This window comes from Gossypium hirsutum, chromosome D08, assembly GCF_007990345.1.
Source record: "Gossypium hirsutum isolate 1008001.06 chromosome D08, Gossypium_hirsutum_v2.1, whole genome shotgun sequence".
In the NCBI taxonomy this organism is placed as follows: Eukaryota; Viridiplantae; Streptophyta; class Magnoliopsida; order Malvales; family Malvaceae; genus Gossypium; species Gossypium hirsutum.
The window spans coordinates 37,120,135-37,138,550 of NC_053444.1; the positions used below are offsets into that span (position 1 = coordinate 37,120,135).

Consider the following 18,416-nt stretch of genomic DNA (forward strand, 5'->3'; position numbering starts at 1 on the left):
TTGTCATTTGTAATTTTATTGGGAGTGGCCAAAATGACTGCACTATATAACATGGGTGCTTAAATTGTAATTTTTTTATTTTGAGTGTCTTAAATGAAATTTTTTTATAGATAGGTGGCTATCCGTATAGTTTACCCTAAAAATAAATTAATGTATTTTCCTTTAAACATATATAATTCAATTAAAATGATAATTTCATGTATATATTTAGATCACAATCAAAATTTCATGAATAAATCGTATCAAATTAAAATTCACATATAATTTTATGATTTATTCTTATATATCCATCATTCCTAAGTCTGCTTCCTATTTTTTTTCTTATTCTAATTATTTCATTTTTTATAAATTATGTAAACAATTAGTTATTCATTAATTTCATTTACAGATTTAGGGTGCAAAGGATTAGTATAAATTTTTTTAGAAAAGGAGTTTTTTTTTTAAAAAAAAGTGGGTAAATTTTAATATTTAAATTATATATAGTTCAATTATTTTGTATTTTTAATGAGTGAATAATATTTGACCCAATTAAAATTATTGATAAATTATTAATCTAAAAGCAAAACTTGTGCAAATTCAAATTGATAGACGTTAGATGAAAGGTTTAATTTTTATGTTTATAATCTATTTTCCCTTTCTCCAACGTGTACAGATAATTATTGGTATAGATTACATTAGAAACATATAATTTATTTAGTTGATTAAACTACATATAGTGAAAAAGATTCTTCTAAATCTTTGAGTGATTCTAATTCCGGATTTCATCGCTGCACAATTTCCAATCTATCCTTACAATTGGATGGGTAGTGGAGTGGAGTGTATTTAGTTTATTTTTTATTTTATAGTATTTAATTTTATTGTCACTACTGTTTTTATATTAACCGTCCATCAAAACCCACTCTTAGAATAGATTAAAAGAATAATGTGAAAAATATAATGCGTAATGATTTATTTTACCCTTCAATTTTATAAAAAATAAAAATTATTTTAGCATTCTATTTAATTTTTCATTTTTTTAACCTTTAAATTTGTGTTATTTTTCAAATCACCCCAAAATGAATGATAAAATGAAATGTAGCGCACACATGATGCCACATCATCAGCAATTAATTGGTTTTTTTTATTTTAAAAATTCATAAAATTATAAAAAATTATTTTAAAAAGTCAAAAAGTATAAAAGCATAAAAATTGTAAAAAATGTTTTTAAATTTTAAATTTTAAAAAAAATTAATTAATTGTTAACATGGTGGCATACACATGACAATTCTTGTATATTCCACGTTAGTAAAATTAACAAAAGTTCACTTTTCTATTAATTTTAGGGTGATTTGACAAATAATGTAAGTTTAAGAGCTGAAAAGAAAAATTAAAAGGAGAACTAAAATTACTTTTTTTTAAGTTAGAGTATCAAATAAATTTTTATGTCTAAAAAATAAATAAAGTTGATAGTTTATGAAAAATGTACGGTTTATTAAATAGAAATTAGAAAGTAAATAAAAATGGACAAAAGTAACAAGAAGAAAAGGGGAATTCTTCTTTTAATTCCTTTCCTTTTTCTCTTTAGACATAAAATAGAAAATTAGAAATTGTATTTTACTAAGACTCTTTCAAAGAGGGCAACCACACGACAAACCATTGAAGAAGGCCGACCAGCTTTTCTTTTTCCCTGTTTTTGCCTTCGTTTCCATTTCAATGAATTCTTGTGTGCTGATTACTGAAATTTGGGTAAAAGTGACATTATTATTATTATTATTAAGAGTATAATTGTATTTTATTCATTTTATTTAAAAATAGTTAAATTAGTTTCTTTTTATTAGATTTTTTATTTTTTTATACTGTTAAAAGTTAGCATGGTGGACGAAACAACTATTCAATGACATGTGACATGTCATGTATACCTCATGATAACATGTAAAGATCGATTTTTAACAATAGAAATGAATGAATTTTATACAGAAAGACCAGTTTGCTCTTTAATTTAATGTACATGAATTAAATTGTTTACTTTTTTAATAAATGGGTAAAATGCAATCTGATTCTTAGTATATGAATATTCATGATACTTTTACCTTAAAATTTATTATTTCATTGTAAATTTTTAAATATTCATATAAATTTGTGAACTAGTAACGCTTCATCACACACTTAGTTCTTTATAATTTATAATTTATAATTAGTACTAATAAAATTGTACTTTAAATCTCAAAAAATAATAAAAATTTAATTTAACCCTTTAAACATTATAAAGATATAAGCTATTAAATTGATGAATTTACATTTTTATTACCGTAAAAATATACAATTTAATTTCGGCCTCTCAAAAAAAATTTCAAACTTTCTCACTGGAAAAGACCAAGACATGGTAACATTATCATCCTGAATCTCCATTGCGCTCTGCAGCTGGTCTTCCCTCATTTCACTTCATAATGTGATTGGTATGTGATTGTAGAAAAAGAAAAATATTAGAAACGGAAATTGATAGCCTGGCAGCAGTCTCATTTTTACTTGTAGCTTTTAGCCTCTGTGTTTGAAAATAAAATTAATTTAGTCAAACCTAATTTTGATTAAAAAAATCATAGGAATACAGGTAATAATGAAGATGACAAGGTGCGTGAGCGCAATTAACTCTGTAATCCTTAGCAGATCAACTAACAATCTAAAACATTCTAAACCGAGTACTAGCTGGAACATTTGGAGTGAATTTATGGTCCTAATGGTAGCCATACAACATCCTTCTTCTACATATATATATGTTCTGTCACCCTATGTATCTGGAAAACGTGTGTTAGTTGCGCTTCTTTATTTGGACCACATCTGTTCTTCTGATATTTTTCTTTTCTGCTCCATACATCTCTCTCTTTCTAACTTCCTATTTAACCCATTTCTTATTTGTTTTTCTTTCACTGTTGGGCAGCACATTTCATTCCACATATCTCCAGGCCTCATAAGATTAGGGCTGGTATTTTTCCAGAAAATATTCCAAGGTGAAGCAGTTTGGAGGTTTGCATTCATTAATCTCTGTTTCCGTTATATCCAAGTATGGTTTTATGATGTTATACTGTAATATAGCTGACCCTTTTTCAAAATTGAAACCATTAATTAGGTGCAATGGATCATGGTGAGAATCCGGTTTCAATAGAGTTGCAGGAATATGCTGAACCAGTTCCACAGCTCCTCAAACTTATATCATCCAACGAAGTGGCTGGCTTTGATAGCATCATGGTGAGTTACATCTTTTGGTATATGCCATCTCTTACTTTGGTCTCTTTTGATGATTCAATGTTTGAAATTCATTGCTACGTTTGGGTAGCAGGAAGGTGAAACGCCTGTTTTCCCAAATCCAACCAATAGTTCTCAACCCAATGGTCATCAGAGGAAGATTTCTATTTCAATCAGCATGCCTTCATCTCCTACAGGAGCTACCTCAGCAGACACCAAGAATGTTTTATTTGTTCAGGACAATGCCAAAGGTTTCAAGAATGGAGTTCCGGAATCTTGTGTGGGTAGTAAGGCAAAGCCTAAAGGAGTCAAGTTTCTGTCTCAGCCAATGCCCAAAGGATCAGTGTTTGGGGAGGGAGCTAATATGAATCAAAATCCAAACGTCAAAAAGTTCAAGGACAAGAGGTTCGATTCATTCAAAACATGGTCTGGGAAACTTGAAAGGCAGCTAACCAATTTACGAGGAAGGCAGCAGGAAAGTGAATCAGAAGACGACTCTGTGAGACCTTCAGAGAATGAAGCCTTACCTGTGGACCGATACTTTGATGCACTTGAAGGACCAGAGTTGGAGACCCTAAGGGTATGTAATGTGCCCATCTTCCCCCAATCCTTTACTCCAAATTAAGAGATTTTAATAAACGACCTCTTTCCACTCTTGACAGGCTTCGGAGGAGATTGTGCTTCCAGATGACAAGACTTGGCCTTTCCTTCTTAGGTATCCAATCTCTTCATTTGGTATCTGTCTGGGAGTTAGCAGCCAAGCTATTATGTGGAAAACCCTGGCCACTGCTACCTCTACAAACTTTCTTCACATCAGCCTCACTGTAAATCTCATCCTATGGTGGATATCTGTCGCTCTGGTAGCCATTGTTGCTTCCATCTACCTTACCAAAGTGGTACTCTACTTCGAAGCTGTTCGTAGAGAGTATTACCATCCCATCCGAGTCAACTTCTTTTTTGCTCCTTGGATATCTCTTCTCTTCTTGGCTATTGGGGTGCCACCTTCAGTTGCTTCATCCCTGCCTGTAGCTTTATGGTATGTTCTTATGACGCCATTCCTCTGTCTGGAGCTTAAAATCTATGGGCAGTGGATGTCAGGTGGTCAACGAAGACTTTCCAAGGTGGCCAATCCTTCCAACCATCTCTCAGTTGTTGGGAACTTTGTGGGAGCACTATTAGGTGCATCCATGGGGCTTAAAGAAGGCCCTATATTCTTCTTTGCAGTTGGATTGGCTCATTATACAGTCCTTTTTGTAACCCTTTACCAGAGACTTCCAACAAATGAAACACTCCCCAAAGAGCTCCATCCTGTATTCTTTCTGTTTGTTGCAGCACCAAGTGTTGCTTCAATGGCATGGGCCAACATCCAAGGCTCCTTCGATTACGGATCACGGATTGCCTACTTCATTGCCTTGTTCCTCTATTTCTCACTAGTAAGTTAGCCACTTTGTTGATCTAACTTCACTTATAAGTTGCACACATAGTAAAGCTAAAGTGTTGCACATTTGTACCATGTTTTGCAGGCAGTTCGGATTAACTTTTTCCGAGGATTCAAGTAAGTGCAGCACTTCCCCTAACTTATATATATATATAGTTAAGTTGTTTTAGGCAGTCCTGATTCTAATTTCTCTTCTATTTACAGATTCTCATTGGCTTGGTGGGCGTACACGTTCCCGATGACCGGTGCTGCGATTGCAACCATGAGATATTCAAGTGCGGTCACAAATGTAGTAACTCAAACTCTTTCTGTCATTCTATCTGTTGTTGCTACACTCACAGTAACAGCTCTGCTTGTGACCACTATACTGCATGCCTTTGTCCAACGAGACCTCTTCCCCAATGACATTGCCATTGCTATTAGCGACAGAAAACCAAAATCTCATAGGAGGTGGTTCAATCTTATTAGACATGGAAGCTCAGAGCATAATGCAGACATTGACACTTTCTTGAAATTTGCAAATGGCGACACCAAAGACATAGAAGCTGGGCTGAAAATTTCCAGTGCAGAAGCTAAATGAGTTTAGAAACTTCATGCATGTGCCACTGTGATCAGCCTTAGGTTCAACTTTCATCAGGTTCTTGCCTCTTAAGCAGTCAGACATGCGAGGAACGTCCAATTTGGAGTTTTGAAGGTTTCCAGTGACCATGTGTGTAGAGAGAAAGGAAGGTTTGTGGGAGTTTCAGCAGAGAGGGTGAAGAAAAGTGTTGAATGTTTGATTAGTTGTAAATTGCAGAGTGTACGTGACAGATGTTGATGTAATAAGTTGTTGCGTTGAATAAAACTAAAGTTGTGTTTAAAAAATGGGAGAGTTTTCAATTTTAATTGGGAGTTGTAATTCAATCAAATTAGAGGAGCCATATTCCTATTTCCCACTAAGACACTAAAGAGGGCATGGAAAGTAAGAACCTTAAAATTTATCTCACAGAGAATATTACCTTTTTCTTATTTATTTATTTTCATTATTTTTATGCAATATTTTTTTGCCACAAAATTGTAATACATTAGTTACTTTTAAATATATTTTAAATGCCACTTAAATTTAAATTAATATTCTAATTTAATAATATGAAATATTTAAATTTTATTTTCAATTTAATCATATTATTATTTTATTTTTATTTAAAATAAATAAATAAATAATATTAAAATAAATAGATTAAATTACTTGTTTGCTACTAATAAACTAACTTTTTAAGTACAAAATATCACTAAAAAAATAAAAATAATCAAATTTATATTTTATTTGATGGGGAAATTTTGAAATTTACCATCACATTTCTAATCTCTACAATTAAAATATATAAGTAATTAAAATAAAATATTGGTTGAGTGATAAATTTAAAGTTTTTCCAATGTAATTGGCATGAATTTAAATCCCACCATATACATATTTTATTGCTTTTTTAATTAAAAGGACAAAAGAACCTTCAAATAATATAATTTATTTTAAATATGAAAGATCATTTTTGTAATTTTCAAACAAGTTGGTGTCTGATTGACTTGTGACACCAACTCAATCAGGGATTTTATTAATATTATAGATATATACATTTCATTATTACTATTTCTATAATAAGTAAAAAGTATAATGATAAATTTAGCATTCAATATTTACATTTTTTTGTCAATTTAATCATTATTCCTTTTTTTTAAGCTAAATTTAGCTCTTAACCTTTCAAAAAAGAGTCAAATTATTTTTTAATAGAAATACTGACTAAAACATTAATTTTTTAACGTTGTTGGTGTAACAACTCGCATGACAATTTATGTGTTTATCCTACTAACATAACACCATTTGTCTTATATGTCACGTAAACAAATAATTCAAAAATTATAAAAATTAAAAATTAAAATTAAAATTAAAATTAAAAAAATACAAAAAGTTTATAAAAATTCAAAAAGTTAGCATGAAATACAAGTAGATCGTCATACAGGTTGCTGTATTTAAAATTTTAATATTTTAGTTAACATTCTCTCTGAAGGAAAAATAAATTTTGACTCTTTTTGGAAATGTTAATAATTAAATTCGATTTTTTAATAGGTTAAAGGTTAAATTTAACTAAAAAAAAGTTTATGTTCAAAGCGTTAAAGAGATAAATTTGAAATTATAACTAAAATAAATTCAAAATTCAAAAATTTAAATCCATATACCCAATACAAAACACAAGTTTTATATTTAATGAAAAGAATGCTTGTCAAAGTCAAATCATAAATGATATATGCGGAAAACCACGAGAGGCGAATTGAAATTGGAAATCCTATGGAGGGTTCAACTTCAATCCCAACCCGGAACAAGACCAATGTTATGCTGACACTTGAACAAAAAAATGACGAATGATATCAGGGGTTGAATCTCTGACACGACGTCGTATAACAACAATAAAAAGTTGTCTTCTTTGTTTTAATAATAATAATAATAATAATAATAATTTGCCTAATTTCCATCCGTTTTTTGAAAAGAATAAAGTTTAATGGGTAATTGTATATATAAAATTTTAATTTAATTTAATTCATAATTATTTATATAATATTATTTTATGATTATATATTACATAGATAAATAATTAAATTTATCACATATAAAAATAGGTTAATATATTCAATTTTTTAAAATTTATATAACTAAATCAAAATTAAAAATTTAAATATATATTTAAATCACAAAAAAATATATAACTGAATTAAATTAAAATTTATATGTATAATTTCACATTAAATTCTTACTCAGAGAAAAAAAAAACAGTTTGAATAAAATAGGTGCATAGTGTTTGTCGATACAAACTAGGCACGCTTCATTCTGCAGCCTCCTCTTTTAAAAGTCATTGTTTTAGCGGCGATTTCTCCAACCTTCAATTTTATCAGCGAAACTCCCTCGCCTTCCTCTCCCCTCGAACCCTTTCTATCTCTCATTTTAGCAATGGCTCAAGTGGTGGCCACTAGATCCATTCGTGCTAACTACTTCAGCAAGGCCTCCGGATCCCTTCAGGACCCAGTGGAGAAGCTTAAGCCTGCGTCCTTCGCTTCCAAAGTACTCTTACCTGACCACAGGAAGAGCAACGCCGTCGTGCTTACGAGGAACTCTAGGATTACTGCCAAGAGAGCCTCACGTGCCGAGCCTGAACTTATTCCCGTTTCACCTGAGGATGTACTTAAGGTTTGGCCCACTTCCGACCTCTCTGACCTTCCGCTTTGATTATGAATTTGGTTGCTGCCATCTCATGCTAAAAGAAAAAAGATCAAAAAACGCACTGGATCTTTGTTAACTTTTTTGATTTATCTAGAGGCTAAGAAAGCAATAGGCGTGATATTATGTAAGTGGAGTGATAATATTATCATGGAGCATGCTGATTGTTTTTTTTTATAAGAATGGAGCGTGTCAAGTTGAATAAGGTCATGTTTGTATTTTCGAAAATGCATTGTCCTATTAGTGAAACTTACACAATCCATAAATGGAAATGGTGATTTTTTTTCTCTAAAATGAGGAAACTTCCTGGTCACTTTGGACTATAAATGAGAAATATTTAGGACTGGAGTCAAGATTTCCGCTGAGATCTTTTTACAAGCCAGTCTTTGGTGCACTGTCGGTTGATTTTGTGCTAAAGAAATTATCCAGAGAATAATGAGTAACATGGGGCATAACTTTCACCTGTTTGCCATTGCCGGTGAAAGAAAAGGAACCTTGAAGTGTATAACAACTTAAGTGTTTGGTTAAAATGATGAAGTTCGAATTACACAGTGTATTTCACTTGAAATTTCTGCTTATTTACACTGGTATAGGATGGTGGCATTGCCGTTGAATGACATAGTCACTATGCTTTGAATTGCCATTATATCTATGCTCAAATAACTTATCATGGACAGCTGAAGAGAGAAAATCACCGGAAATCATTGCTTGTAACTTTTCTTACTTTTTTTCTTCAGAGGGAGGAGCAATATGAGCAGTTAAGGGGGATTCAGCAAGTAGGTGATGGATCAGTGGGTATGTGGTCCAAGCCTACTGTTAGACGTAAAACAAAGATTGTTTGCACTATTGGTCCTTCAACAAACACAAGGGAAATGGTATGGAAATTGGCTGAGGCTGGAATGAATGTTGCTCGCTTGAATATGTCTCATGGAGACCATGCATCTCATCAGAAAGTTATTGATTTAGTCAAGGAATATAATGCACAATCCAAAGACAACACTATCGCAATCATGCTTGACACCAAGGCAAGTTCCCTCAACTTCATTTACCTTTTTACAGTGTAAAAGCAGTTATGCCAGGTTGCTTGAGCCAACAGTTTGGTGTTGTCAGACTTAGACATCGGTGTTACCTTTCTTTGTCAAAATTATTGTCAGAATTTTGTCATCTTAGACAATGTTCTTAACAAAAACCTATGCCAATTGTTTCTTGGATTTTGGATACAGGTTCTGTTATGGTCATCATGACACTCTATTTTGGAGTAAGACTGCCAAGTATGTACAAGTGACAGTATGTTAGTATATGGTTTGGGCACTTATTAGTCTGCAATACAAATATATGTCTGCATGTGTGTGTGTGTGCATATGGTTTTTGTCTTTATTCGTGTGTTTTACTTGTGAGGTTATGAGCCATTAAAATTGTTGGACGTAGTGTTGTAGGAAACAATTATACAACTTATATTATGTGATTTTCGTCTGATAGTTCTATTAGTTCAGTTTCTGTAAACCTTCATTTATTATGTTCTTATGTTATTTTGGCTCTGTTTGTTAGGGTCCTGAAGTTAGGAGCGGTGACTTGCCTCAACCAATCACATTAACAACTGGGCAAGAATTTACTTTTACAATTAAGAGAGGAGTTGGGACACCTGATTGTGTTAGTGTCAACTATGATGATTTTGTTAACGATGTAGAAGTGGGTGACATGCTTCTTGTTGACGGTATGCTATCTTGAAACTTCAACAGATTGTGAAAGTATTCAGGTTTCGTTAACTTTTGATGTTTTATATGCTTGTTAATAACAATACCTTCCCTCTCCCCTGCCCCTTTTTTTTCCCTGACACCAGCAGCAAGCATGCATGTGCAAACTCATCTTTGCCTTTAGTCTGAAAAGATGATATGGTTTTAGTATTATGATTCAATTATCAAGAGTCTTAAGGCTGCAAATATGTAGCATTAGCTGAAGAAAGAATTTAATGATCTAGAAATGAATTAAAAGGGTCTTACTTCTTCTGCCATGTTCTTAATTAGCTAGTTGGAGTGTGCTGATGCTGTTGTTGGGTCGGGAGTGTCTTCTGCCATTTCTAAGTGACAAATGAAATCTTTAGCATTCTAGAGAAATTATGTTGATTCTGTTGACTTAGAGTTTGATAAAACATTGAAATTTTCATTGTATTGGAAATGAAAAATTTCAACATTTAATTTTCTAAATGCGTTTGGTAACCCTATAAAATTTTTGCTTGATACAAAAATTTTCTACATTAAAGTGTTGATTTAGTAAGTAGATAACTACTTATTACTTAATGCTGAAAATGTTAAGTTGATTTTATTTTTAAAAAACGTATATATGAAATAAAAATCTTTTTATTTTATTAAAAAATGAAATATTCAATTTAATATATTTAACTTTTATCCAAAACTATTCAAAATAATATAAAACATTAAATTAATAAAATTAAATTTATGAAATAAATATTTTTGGAAATAAAGATATACCATTATCTAACAATTTGTACTTAATTTTTACTAATACACCAAACAGATTTCCTATAAAAATTCAAAATTTATAAAATTCAGTACTTAATTTTTTTATCGAATAACACCTTGAGCTGGTCCAGAGTAAAAGTATCTATAACCATCTTTGCATTTCCAGACTAATGTGTATCCTTTCATTATCAAGCAAGAGTTTGGTCTGCTAAGTAGTCTGAACTAGATTATGAAAACAAAACACTAGAAAAATCTCAGCACACTTCTTTTGTTGATTATATGCTCCTCTGACTTTTGATTCACAATGTAGGTGGTATGATGTCATTGGTAGTGAAGTCGAAGACAGAAGATTCAGTGAAGTGTGAAGTAATTGATGGTGGTGAGCTTAAATCTAGGCGGCATTTAAATGTCCGAGGAAAAAGTGCTACGCTGCCTTCTATTACAGGTTGGTCCTTGAATTTTCATTGTTGAATTTTCAATTACTTTGTAGCTTTTCCACTTCCTCTCCTCTTTCTCCTTTTTTTCCCACTCCCCTCAATACATGGTTGAGAAATCTTGAGGAGCAACAGATTATTTATTTCTGATGGTTTACTGCAGAAAAGGACTGGGATGACATAAAATTTGGAGTAGACAATAAAGTCGACTTTTATGCTGTTTCTTTTGTTAAAGATGCAGAAGTGGTTCATGAGTTGAAGAATTATCTGCAGAGTAACTTTTTTTAGCTTATAGTTCTTTTTAATAAAATAATAACTGTGGACTTGTCCCATGCCTTAAATTCTAATATTGTTGTCTTTCTCCTTTGTTTTTGGCAGGTTGCGATGCAGATATTCATGTTATTGTTAAAATTGAAAGTGCAGATTCTATTCCAAATTTGCATTCAATTATAACAGCATCTGATGCGGTGATCACATTAACTATTTCATGCATTCAGCTTTGTCTTTGCTTCTGAAAAAATATTGTAAAAAATTTGGGAAAATTGGTGCTAAAATATTATGAGACTTTTCATTCAACCATTGAGTACCATCTAGGAAAGTTAGCTGTTACTTCTATTTACTATTCTCTCTGCTGTAATGTGATATGAAAGTAACTAGTTATTGCCAGTTCAGCCATACATGTCATATGTAAAAAGTAATCCTTGTTCTTCTATTTTAGGCAATGGTTGCAAGAGGAGATCTTGGTGCAGAGCTGCCAATTGAGGAGGTTCCTCTTTTGCAGGTTGGTTTAGTTCTTAATTGAATGGTAAAAAGATAAACCATCAAAACTACTTGTAAAGAACTGAAATTTTATTTATTTAGCCACTCAGAACTTCGTTTCAAATGTAGGAAGAGATCATTAGAACATGTCGAAGCATGGGGAAAGCTGTTATTGTGGCAACCAATATGCTGGAAAGCATGATTGTTCACCCAACACCAACCAGAGCAGAGGTATCTGACATTGCCATTGCTGTTCGTGAGGGTGCTGATGCTGTCATGCTTTCTGGAGAAACGGCTCACGGAAAGTAAGTTATTGAGTTTTTAAATGGGATTTGAGAATTTTATTTTTACTTATTCCTCTTCATACCTTTTTCTTTTCTGGAAAGTGAACCCTTGTTAATTTTTCTATCAAAAGTAGGTAAGAATTTCATTTTTATGCTAATAATAATGATCTTTATTGGGGTAATTGTTTATGTACAGATTTCCCTAGAGGTAATCTGGAAGGTCTTGTGAATATTCTTGGATCCTAGTTGGTGAATTTAAAAGAATATGGGCATGACTTGTACTTAAAATGAACTTACCAAATATTTTTGGGACAAAATTAGAATGTCATATCTGCTGCTTTGCTTTATCTTTTTCTCTTGAGTGCGTAACTATTTGCATATTGTGCAAATTACTCTACCTAAGTACAGTTTAGTAAATAGAATTCACTTTCTTGCAGGTTTCCATTGAAAGCTGTTAAAGTGATGCATACAGTTGCTCTACGGACTGAAGCAACCATATCTGGCGGTGAAATGCCACCTAATCTTGGTCAAGCTTTTAAGGTCATTTGACATGTTACATGCATTTTCCAGTCTCCATAAGTTTTATGCCTTTTTTTTTTGTTTCTTGGTCAACATTCTTAATGCTGCATTTTTCTTTGTTAACTATCAATACTTACTGCAGTTACTTCTCTGTAGAACCATATGAGTGAGATGTTTGCATATCATGCTACTATGATGTCAAATACTCTTGGAATCTCAACTGTTGTCTTCACTAGAACTGGTTTCATGGCTATATTACTTAGCCATTATCGTCCTTCTGGCACTATTTTTGCCTTCACAAATGAGTGAGTTTGACCTGTCCCCGAATCTCAAATTTGTTACAGTATAATTTCTGTTTTTAATCTAAGTTATAGCCTCCTCCCTTTTGTTTCTCTCTTTTTCTTCTTTTTGTTCAAAGAGGTCTGATAACGTCTTTCAACTTATAAGTGCAACATTTAGCCGGTAGGAGTATGATCTTGAGAGTTTGACTGACAATAACTTTTATTGGTCATGCAGGAAAAGGATTCAACAGAGATTAGCTTTGTATCAAGGAGTATGTCCCATATATATGGAGTTCTCGGATGATGCTGAAGAAACCTTTAAAACTGCTTTAGCTTTGTTGCAGGTAAGGTCTTACCAGAGAGAATTTATTATGAAGGTTCCTTTTAATTGGCTGGTAATTATAGATTTAGTTGTGCATGCATTAGATCAAAATTATTCTTTGGACCAGGGTTAGAGGGTTTGTTTATAGGTATCCAGCTGAATTAATCAAAATTCAAAACCTTTATATGTATTATTTTGATACTAGGGTGCCTTGATGCTTGCTCAAAACTCTAACCCTGGTTGGATTAATTTTTGAGCAGGGGTAAATATTCACCTTCAATAGAGGTTTATGCTCATTTGTTGTTATTGGTTTTTTTCTTGCTTTTCAGTTTCCACACTAGCGATTTTCCATGATAACCAAATTTGAAATGCTTAAAGGGTGTTCCTAATAGTTGATGACCTTTTTACTTTTAAGAGGCATGACTATGGACTGTATGGATAATTATCGTCTGTCAGTTCAAAATTCAGTAAAATTTGGAGTTTGGTTCATATGATTATACTGTACACTGGTCGTGTTTGCTGCTATTTTTATTCTATTTCTTGCAAAAAGACCAAGTTTTGATATCGCTTGCTAGAACTAGTGTGTGTGCTTAATTCACAATGAAGAACTAGTTTTGGTGTACAGAAGCAAGGAATGGTGAAGGAAGGAGAAGAGGTGGCTCTTGTTCAGAGCGGGAGACAGCCGATCTGGCGATTCCAGTCCACACACAATATTCTGGTACGCAAAGTGTAGCGGCTGAAGAAAGACAAAGAGGAGCCCATTTGACCCAGTTTTATACTTCCTCCCGAGAGTTTCTGAGAAGAGTATGGGATACTCCCTCACGTCATGTTAGTCATAGGATCTATGGCTGTATGTCTCCTATTAGTTTGGTTTGCTTGAGATATATTGGTATATGCAACTATTAGTTATTGTTTTCTTTTCTTTTTAAAAGTTTCCCCCCAAACAAGATATTTTAGAGGATCCTAATTTTGTATCCAAAGATTGGCGGAGCATGAAATATGATATATTGAGCTTGTGTTACTTGTAAAAAGAATGTAATTGTCTATGTCAGTTGGAGTGAGCAGATTGGTTTTAAGTCGAACAGATTTTGTATTAGGTGAAATCGAGTTACTCTAATTTGAGTCAATTCGAACTCATATAGTTAAATTAGATTCAAATATGGGTGGATTAGATCGGATTTTTGGGTTTGGAATCACTTTTCGCTTGTTAAAACTGGAAGCTGTATAACATGATAGGCTTAGCCTCATTTCGATCCGTTTTGGGCGGTTAGCCTGCAAGTTGTAGATTATAACGTTTTAGGAGGCCAACGCGAACCTGGTCGTGGGAATTGTTTTATGGCATAATGATTAGTTATTTTAATTATTCATTCATTTATTTTTTTTGCCCATTTTCAACATAACTCGTGGCATCAAGTCATCCAAAATGGAAAAAAAAATTATGTTTGTTAATTTTATTTCTTTAACCTACGTGGATTGGATTATGATAGTAATTAATTAATTTTTTAAAATTTAAAAAATTATAAATTATTAAAAATATAAAAAAATATATTTTAATTTTTAAAAAATTAATTTTAATTTTGCATACATGTTAGCAAAATTAACAAAGAGGTGAGAAAACAATGACCTTTTTTTTTTATATAAAGTTGAAGGTAAAAAATATCATTATCATTGGATTAGAGTGGTTAGGGGAGTGTTTGATCGAATCGAATGAAAAAATTTTAACACGAATATTTTATAACATCATCAATAATATAAATAGTACAAAATTATCACTATTTAGGTTTAAGATTTTTTTGGATGATTTTTAATTTTTGATTTGAGGTAAAAGGTGAGAAGTAAAAGTAAAATGCTCCGACATGGATGCATTTTTAAGGGAAAACACAGAAAAGCGCGCTGATAGGAACGCAGAAAAGTGCGTTAACGGGGATGTGTTTTTGCTCGTGCTCCAAACTAAATTCTCAAAAGAGGTCATTTTTTAAAAATATTAAGGATTTGTTTTGCAAGTTTTATTTTCACATTAATTGGTGACACCAAAAAAAAATAGTGTTGCCACTTTAGGTCTTTATAAAGACTTATTCTCATAAATTTTTAAAAAATTGGTCTATTTTTGTAATATTTTTTAAAAAATTACATCTTTTGAAAATATAGTTTAGAGTACAGGCAAAAGCGTGCCCCCGTTAGCGCACTTTTTTGCGTTTTCCCTTGAAAACGCGTCCACGTCGGAGCGTTTTACTATTTTCAAACCATTCCAATAAATAATTTTTTAGTGGCCCATTTTTATAAATAATTTAAGAAATGAACCTTTTTTTGTACAATACCTGTAAAAGTTTAGGTAGAAAATAAAAAATTTTGGGGTTGAAAGAGTAAAATTTTTGGGGAAAAGTAATTTTTTTAGGGGGAAATATTCAAAAAAAAATTGGGGGTGGGGGGAGGTGGAAATGGGTTTGGGGTAGAAGGGGTGGGATGGGAGGATAGTAAAAGTTTTGGGGGGAAAGTGAGGGAGTAAAAGTTTTGGGGAAAAGTAAAGAGGTTTGGGAGTTTAGGGTAAAAATATAAAATATTATAGTTTAATATTCGGTTTATTCGAATTTGAAAACCGAACTGGAGTCGAACTCGAAATTCAAAAAAAAAATTCGAGTTGACTCAAATAATTAGATTAATTTGTATAATAGGATTTGTTTAACTTGAAATTCAATTTTTTTTAAAATTTTTTTGAGTTAAATCGAATTTTACTCACCCTTAATGATTACTATGCAAATAACATACAATTGTATTATGAAACATATGATCTAAAATTAATACTAATATATATTATATATTAGTATGTATCAATTTAAAATAAAATAAAATAAAATAGTTTAAATTGTGAATTAAAAAAATAAGTAAATATATTAAATGATAAACATTATTAAATGCACTTTAATTATATTTTTAATTTGTATTTGTATTTTTTATAAAATATTAAAATGTTATGATGTTAGGAAGTTTAAAAATATAAAAATTTATATGTTTAAATTTTTTTAAACAAATATATTGAAGAGAGTAAAGAAAATGTCATGTAGATTGTAATAATTTTACACTGTTCGAAAAACTGTATACCTTAATTATATATTCATTAAAAATTTATGCGATTCAAAGGAAGTTATCAAATGAAGCAACGATTTACATAATGATGTTTTAGGTTTAAAATTCACATTAGCTGGTTTTTTTTACTGATTTTATATAAAGATGTGAAAAGATAAAAATATTCTACTTTGTTAAAAAAATATGATTTTTAATTATTTTTCAATAAAGTCTTCAATTGACTCGTTACATCAATTTAATCAAGTGTTTTAAGTATAGTATAAATGTTTAATACTTCTATCTCAATGGAATATAATTTTAATATATAATATGGATATATACATTTTAAAGTTTGGTATTTCGTAAATTGAAAGTGTACAAAAAATAGAAATACATCCAATAAAAAAAACTCTGGGAAATGAGGCAAAAGCAGGGGTTAATTCCAAAAGCCGTGGATATTTTGAATTTGATGGAAGAAATCGTAGCGGCAAAAAATTGAATAAGACTGTCTGCAGCCGTGGGAATAGTTTTAAATCTGTTGGGAATGCTCAGGTTCAACTGTCAGATTCTATGAATTCTTTGGTTGGCTTAATTAATGATCACATTGACAATGAAAATATTAAAGGTTCAGAGGTCTCAAAAGGAGTGCAGAAAATTGAGCATTTGGGCTCAAATTAGTAAGTTGGTCTCTTTTTAATTTTTATATTTTTTTATGAATTTGACGATTTTTTCATGGAATTGTCAGGGATGTCAGTCCAAAATTTCTTTGCGATTTTTGTGAATACAGCAGAAAGTATAAACCTTATATTGTTATTGTTAGTTTGCTGGAAATGAGAGTAAGTGGTCTTAAAGCTGACAAGATTATTTCTAGCTTAGGTTTTTAGTTTTCTCAAGTGGAGGCTATTGGATTTTCTGAAGGCATCTGGGTAGGTTGGAAGGAGCCACTTTCCATTAAGGTTCTATGCAATAATCCTCAATTTATTTGTATTCGAGTTCTTAGTACTGGTTTTTTTATACCTATTCATATTGTATTTGTGTATGGGAGTCCCGATAGACAGAAGAGTAGGAAACTTTGAGAGGACCTTCTAGCTGTTATCTCGATGGATAATACTCCTTGGATGACTATTGGTGATTTTAATGCTTTGCTCTATTCTAGTGAGAAAAAAAAGAGGGGCGCTTAGTTGGGAAAGGTTGCCCTCTTTTTAATGATTTTCTTGAAGTGTCTAATTTGCAAGTGTAATAGCCCAAATTTGCCCGGGCTCAGACGAAAAACCAAACATAAATAAATGATAATTGTCCAGTCCATTTACAACCAATTTAAACCCATTTACAATATGACCCAACGGCCCAAATAAACAGAAAACCCTAGTGGCCCAAAAACCTAAAACATTTTCAGAAAACCCTAGTTCCTCCTAAGCCATGTGCGTCGCACCTCTCCCTCGGTCGCACCGCCCACGCCTCCTCCCGAGGCCTAACCCCTCCTAGCTACCTTGCACCGAAATGGCAAGACCCGTTTTGTTGACTTCACCTTGCCTGCAAAAAGAGACAGAAACAGAAGCAAGAAAAATGTGAAAAAATAGCAGTAGAAAAATAGTGGCAGAAATAAAGCCAAAAACGTAGAAAAAATAGATAAAAATGTATTATAAATCGGCTATAAATAGCCTAGAAAAACATATTGTAAAGGACCAATTTTTCTGAACGCAAAAAAGAAGAAGAAGAAGATTGAAAACAGAGAAATACACAAAAAAGGCAGAGAAGAAAAAATACAAAGGTTTTTTTTTCTTACTTTTTCGAATCCTTTTGTTTTTCTTTTCGCGTATATATAATAGAAAATTAAAAGAAAAGGAGGGCTTACCTTTGTTCTTGATTGCCGAGAAAAAAAGAAATTTTTTTATTTTCCTACCGCCGTAGACGGCGGCGCTGTCGTCGGCGACCGTCGGCCGTCATGGAGGTCGATGGCCAGATTCTGGAAAATTCCCAGAGAGAAAATTCAGAGAATTTTAGGCCTTTTCTTTTGAGAAAGAAGAAAAAAAATGAAGTTTTTAGAAAAAATTTGGGAAAAAAAATGAAGTTTTTAGAAAAAATTTGGTTTAAATAAGGAAGCAAAACGACGCCGTTTTGGGTTAGGAATCCAGGCACCAAAACGACACCGTTTAGGGCCTACCCGCGTGCGTCCCGACCCACTCTAGGGGGGATCCGTGTGTTTTCACCTTCTGGGTTATTTACACCCCTGGTCCTTCTGCTTTTTTATTGTTTGCAATCAAGTTTTTTTTATTTTTTAATTATGTTTTATGATTTATTTCGATTTTCAATTCGGTCCATATCTGAACGACGCCGTTTTGAAGGAGAAGGGAGAATTTCCCATTTAGA

At 32.0% G+C, this 18,416-nt stretch overlaps 2 protein-coding genes across 6 annotated transcripts; both read left to right on the plus strand.

Annotated features, from left to right (window-relative positions):
* Positions 1 to 2,770: 2,770 nt before the first annotated feature.
* Positions 2,771 to 5,521, plus strand: LOC107951847 (S-type anion channel SLAH2). 4 transcript variants are annotated; one of them, XM_016886998.2, is made up of 6 exons: positions 2,771 to 2,984; positions 3,104 to 3,222; positions 3,311 to 3,799; positions 3,882 to 4,652; positions 4,743 to 4,774; positions 4,862 to 5,521. In XM_016886998.2, exons 2-6 carry the CDS (start codon positions 3,109 to 3,111, stop codon positions 5,235 to 5,237), a joined length of 1,782 nt encoding a protein of 593 aa, XP_016742487.2. In that variant the 5' UTR covers positions 2,771 to 2,984; positions 3,104 to 3,108; the 3' UTR covers positions 5,238 to 5,521. The 4 variants fall into 4 exon arrangements, with proteins under 4 accessions (XP_016742487.2, XP_016742488.2, XP_016742489.2 ...); XM_016886999.2 differs by having other exon boundaries at positions 2,772 to 2,984; positions 3,314 to 3,799; XM_016887000.2 differs by having other exon boundaries at positions 2,775 to 3,000.
* A 1,947-nt stretch (positions 5,522 to 7,468) lies between these two features.
* Positions 7,469 to 14,059, plus strand: LOC107951846 (plastidial pyruvate kinase 2). Of its 2 annotated transcripts, XM_016886996.2 has the most exons (12): positions 7,469 to 7,874; positions 8,642 to 8,929; positions 9,453 to 9,618; positions 10,695 to 10,829; positions 10,982 to 11,092; positions 11,197 to 11,285; positions 11,537 to 11,599; positions 11,707 to 11,882; positions 12,299 to 12,401; positions 12,537 to 12,685; positions 12,897 to 13,005; positions 13,609 to 14,059. In XM_016886996.2, the coding sequence occupies exons 1-12, from the start codon at positions 7,638 to 7,640 to the stop codon at positions 13,714 to 13,716; spliced, it is 1,734 nt and encodes a 577-aa protein (XP_016742485.2). In that variant the 5' UTR covers positions 7,469 to 7,637; the 3' UTR covers positions 13,717 to 14,059. The 2 variants fall into 2 exon arrangements, with proteins under 2 accessions (XP_016742485.2, XP_016742486.2); XM_016886997.2 differs by lacking the exons at positions 12,897 to 13,005; positions 13,609 to 14,059 and having other exon boundaries at positions 12,523 to 12,686.
* Positions 14,060 to 18,416: the final 4,357 nt, after the last annotated feature.

What these genes read in the sequence shown, in the direction of transcription:
- LOC107951847 (XM_016886998.2), top strand. Translation starts at nt 3,109, where the DNA reads ATGGATCATGGTGAGAATCCGGTTTCAATAGAGTTGCAGGAATATGCT. An exon ending in TGTTCCTCTATTTCTCACTA is followed by an intron (nt 4,653 to 4,742) that starts GTAAGTTAGCCA and finishes CATGTTTTGCAG; the next exon opens with GCAGTTCGGATTAACTTTTT. An exon ending in AACTTTTTCCGAGGATTCAA is followed by an intron (nt 4,775 to 4,861) that starts GTAAGTGCAGCA and finishes TTCTATTTACAG; the next exon opens with ATTCTCATTGGCTTGGTGGG.
- LOC107951846 (XM_016886996.2), top strand. Translation starts at nt 7,638, where the DNA reads ATGGCTCAAGTGGTGGCCACTAGATCCATTCGTGCTAACTACTTCAGC. An exon ending in CAATCATGCTTGACACCAAG is followed by an intron (nt 8,930 to 9,452) that starts GCAAGTTCCCTC and finishes TCTGTTTGTTAG; the next exon opens with GGTCCTGAAGTTAGGAGCGG. An exon ending in CTGCTTTAGCTTTGTTGCAG is followed by an intron (nt 13,006 to 13,608) that starts GTAAGGTCTTAC and finishes TTTGGTGTACAG; the next exon opens with AAGCAAGGAATGGTGAAGGA.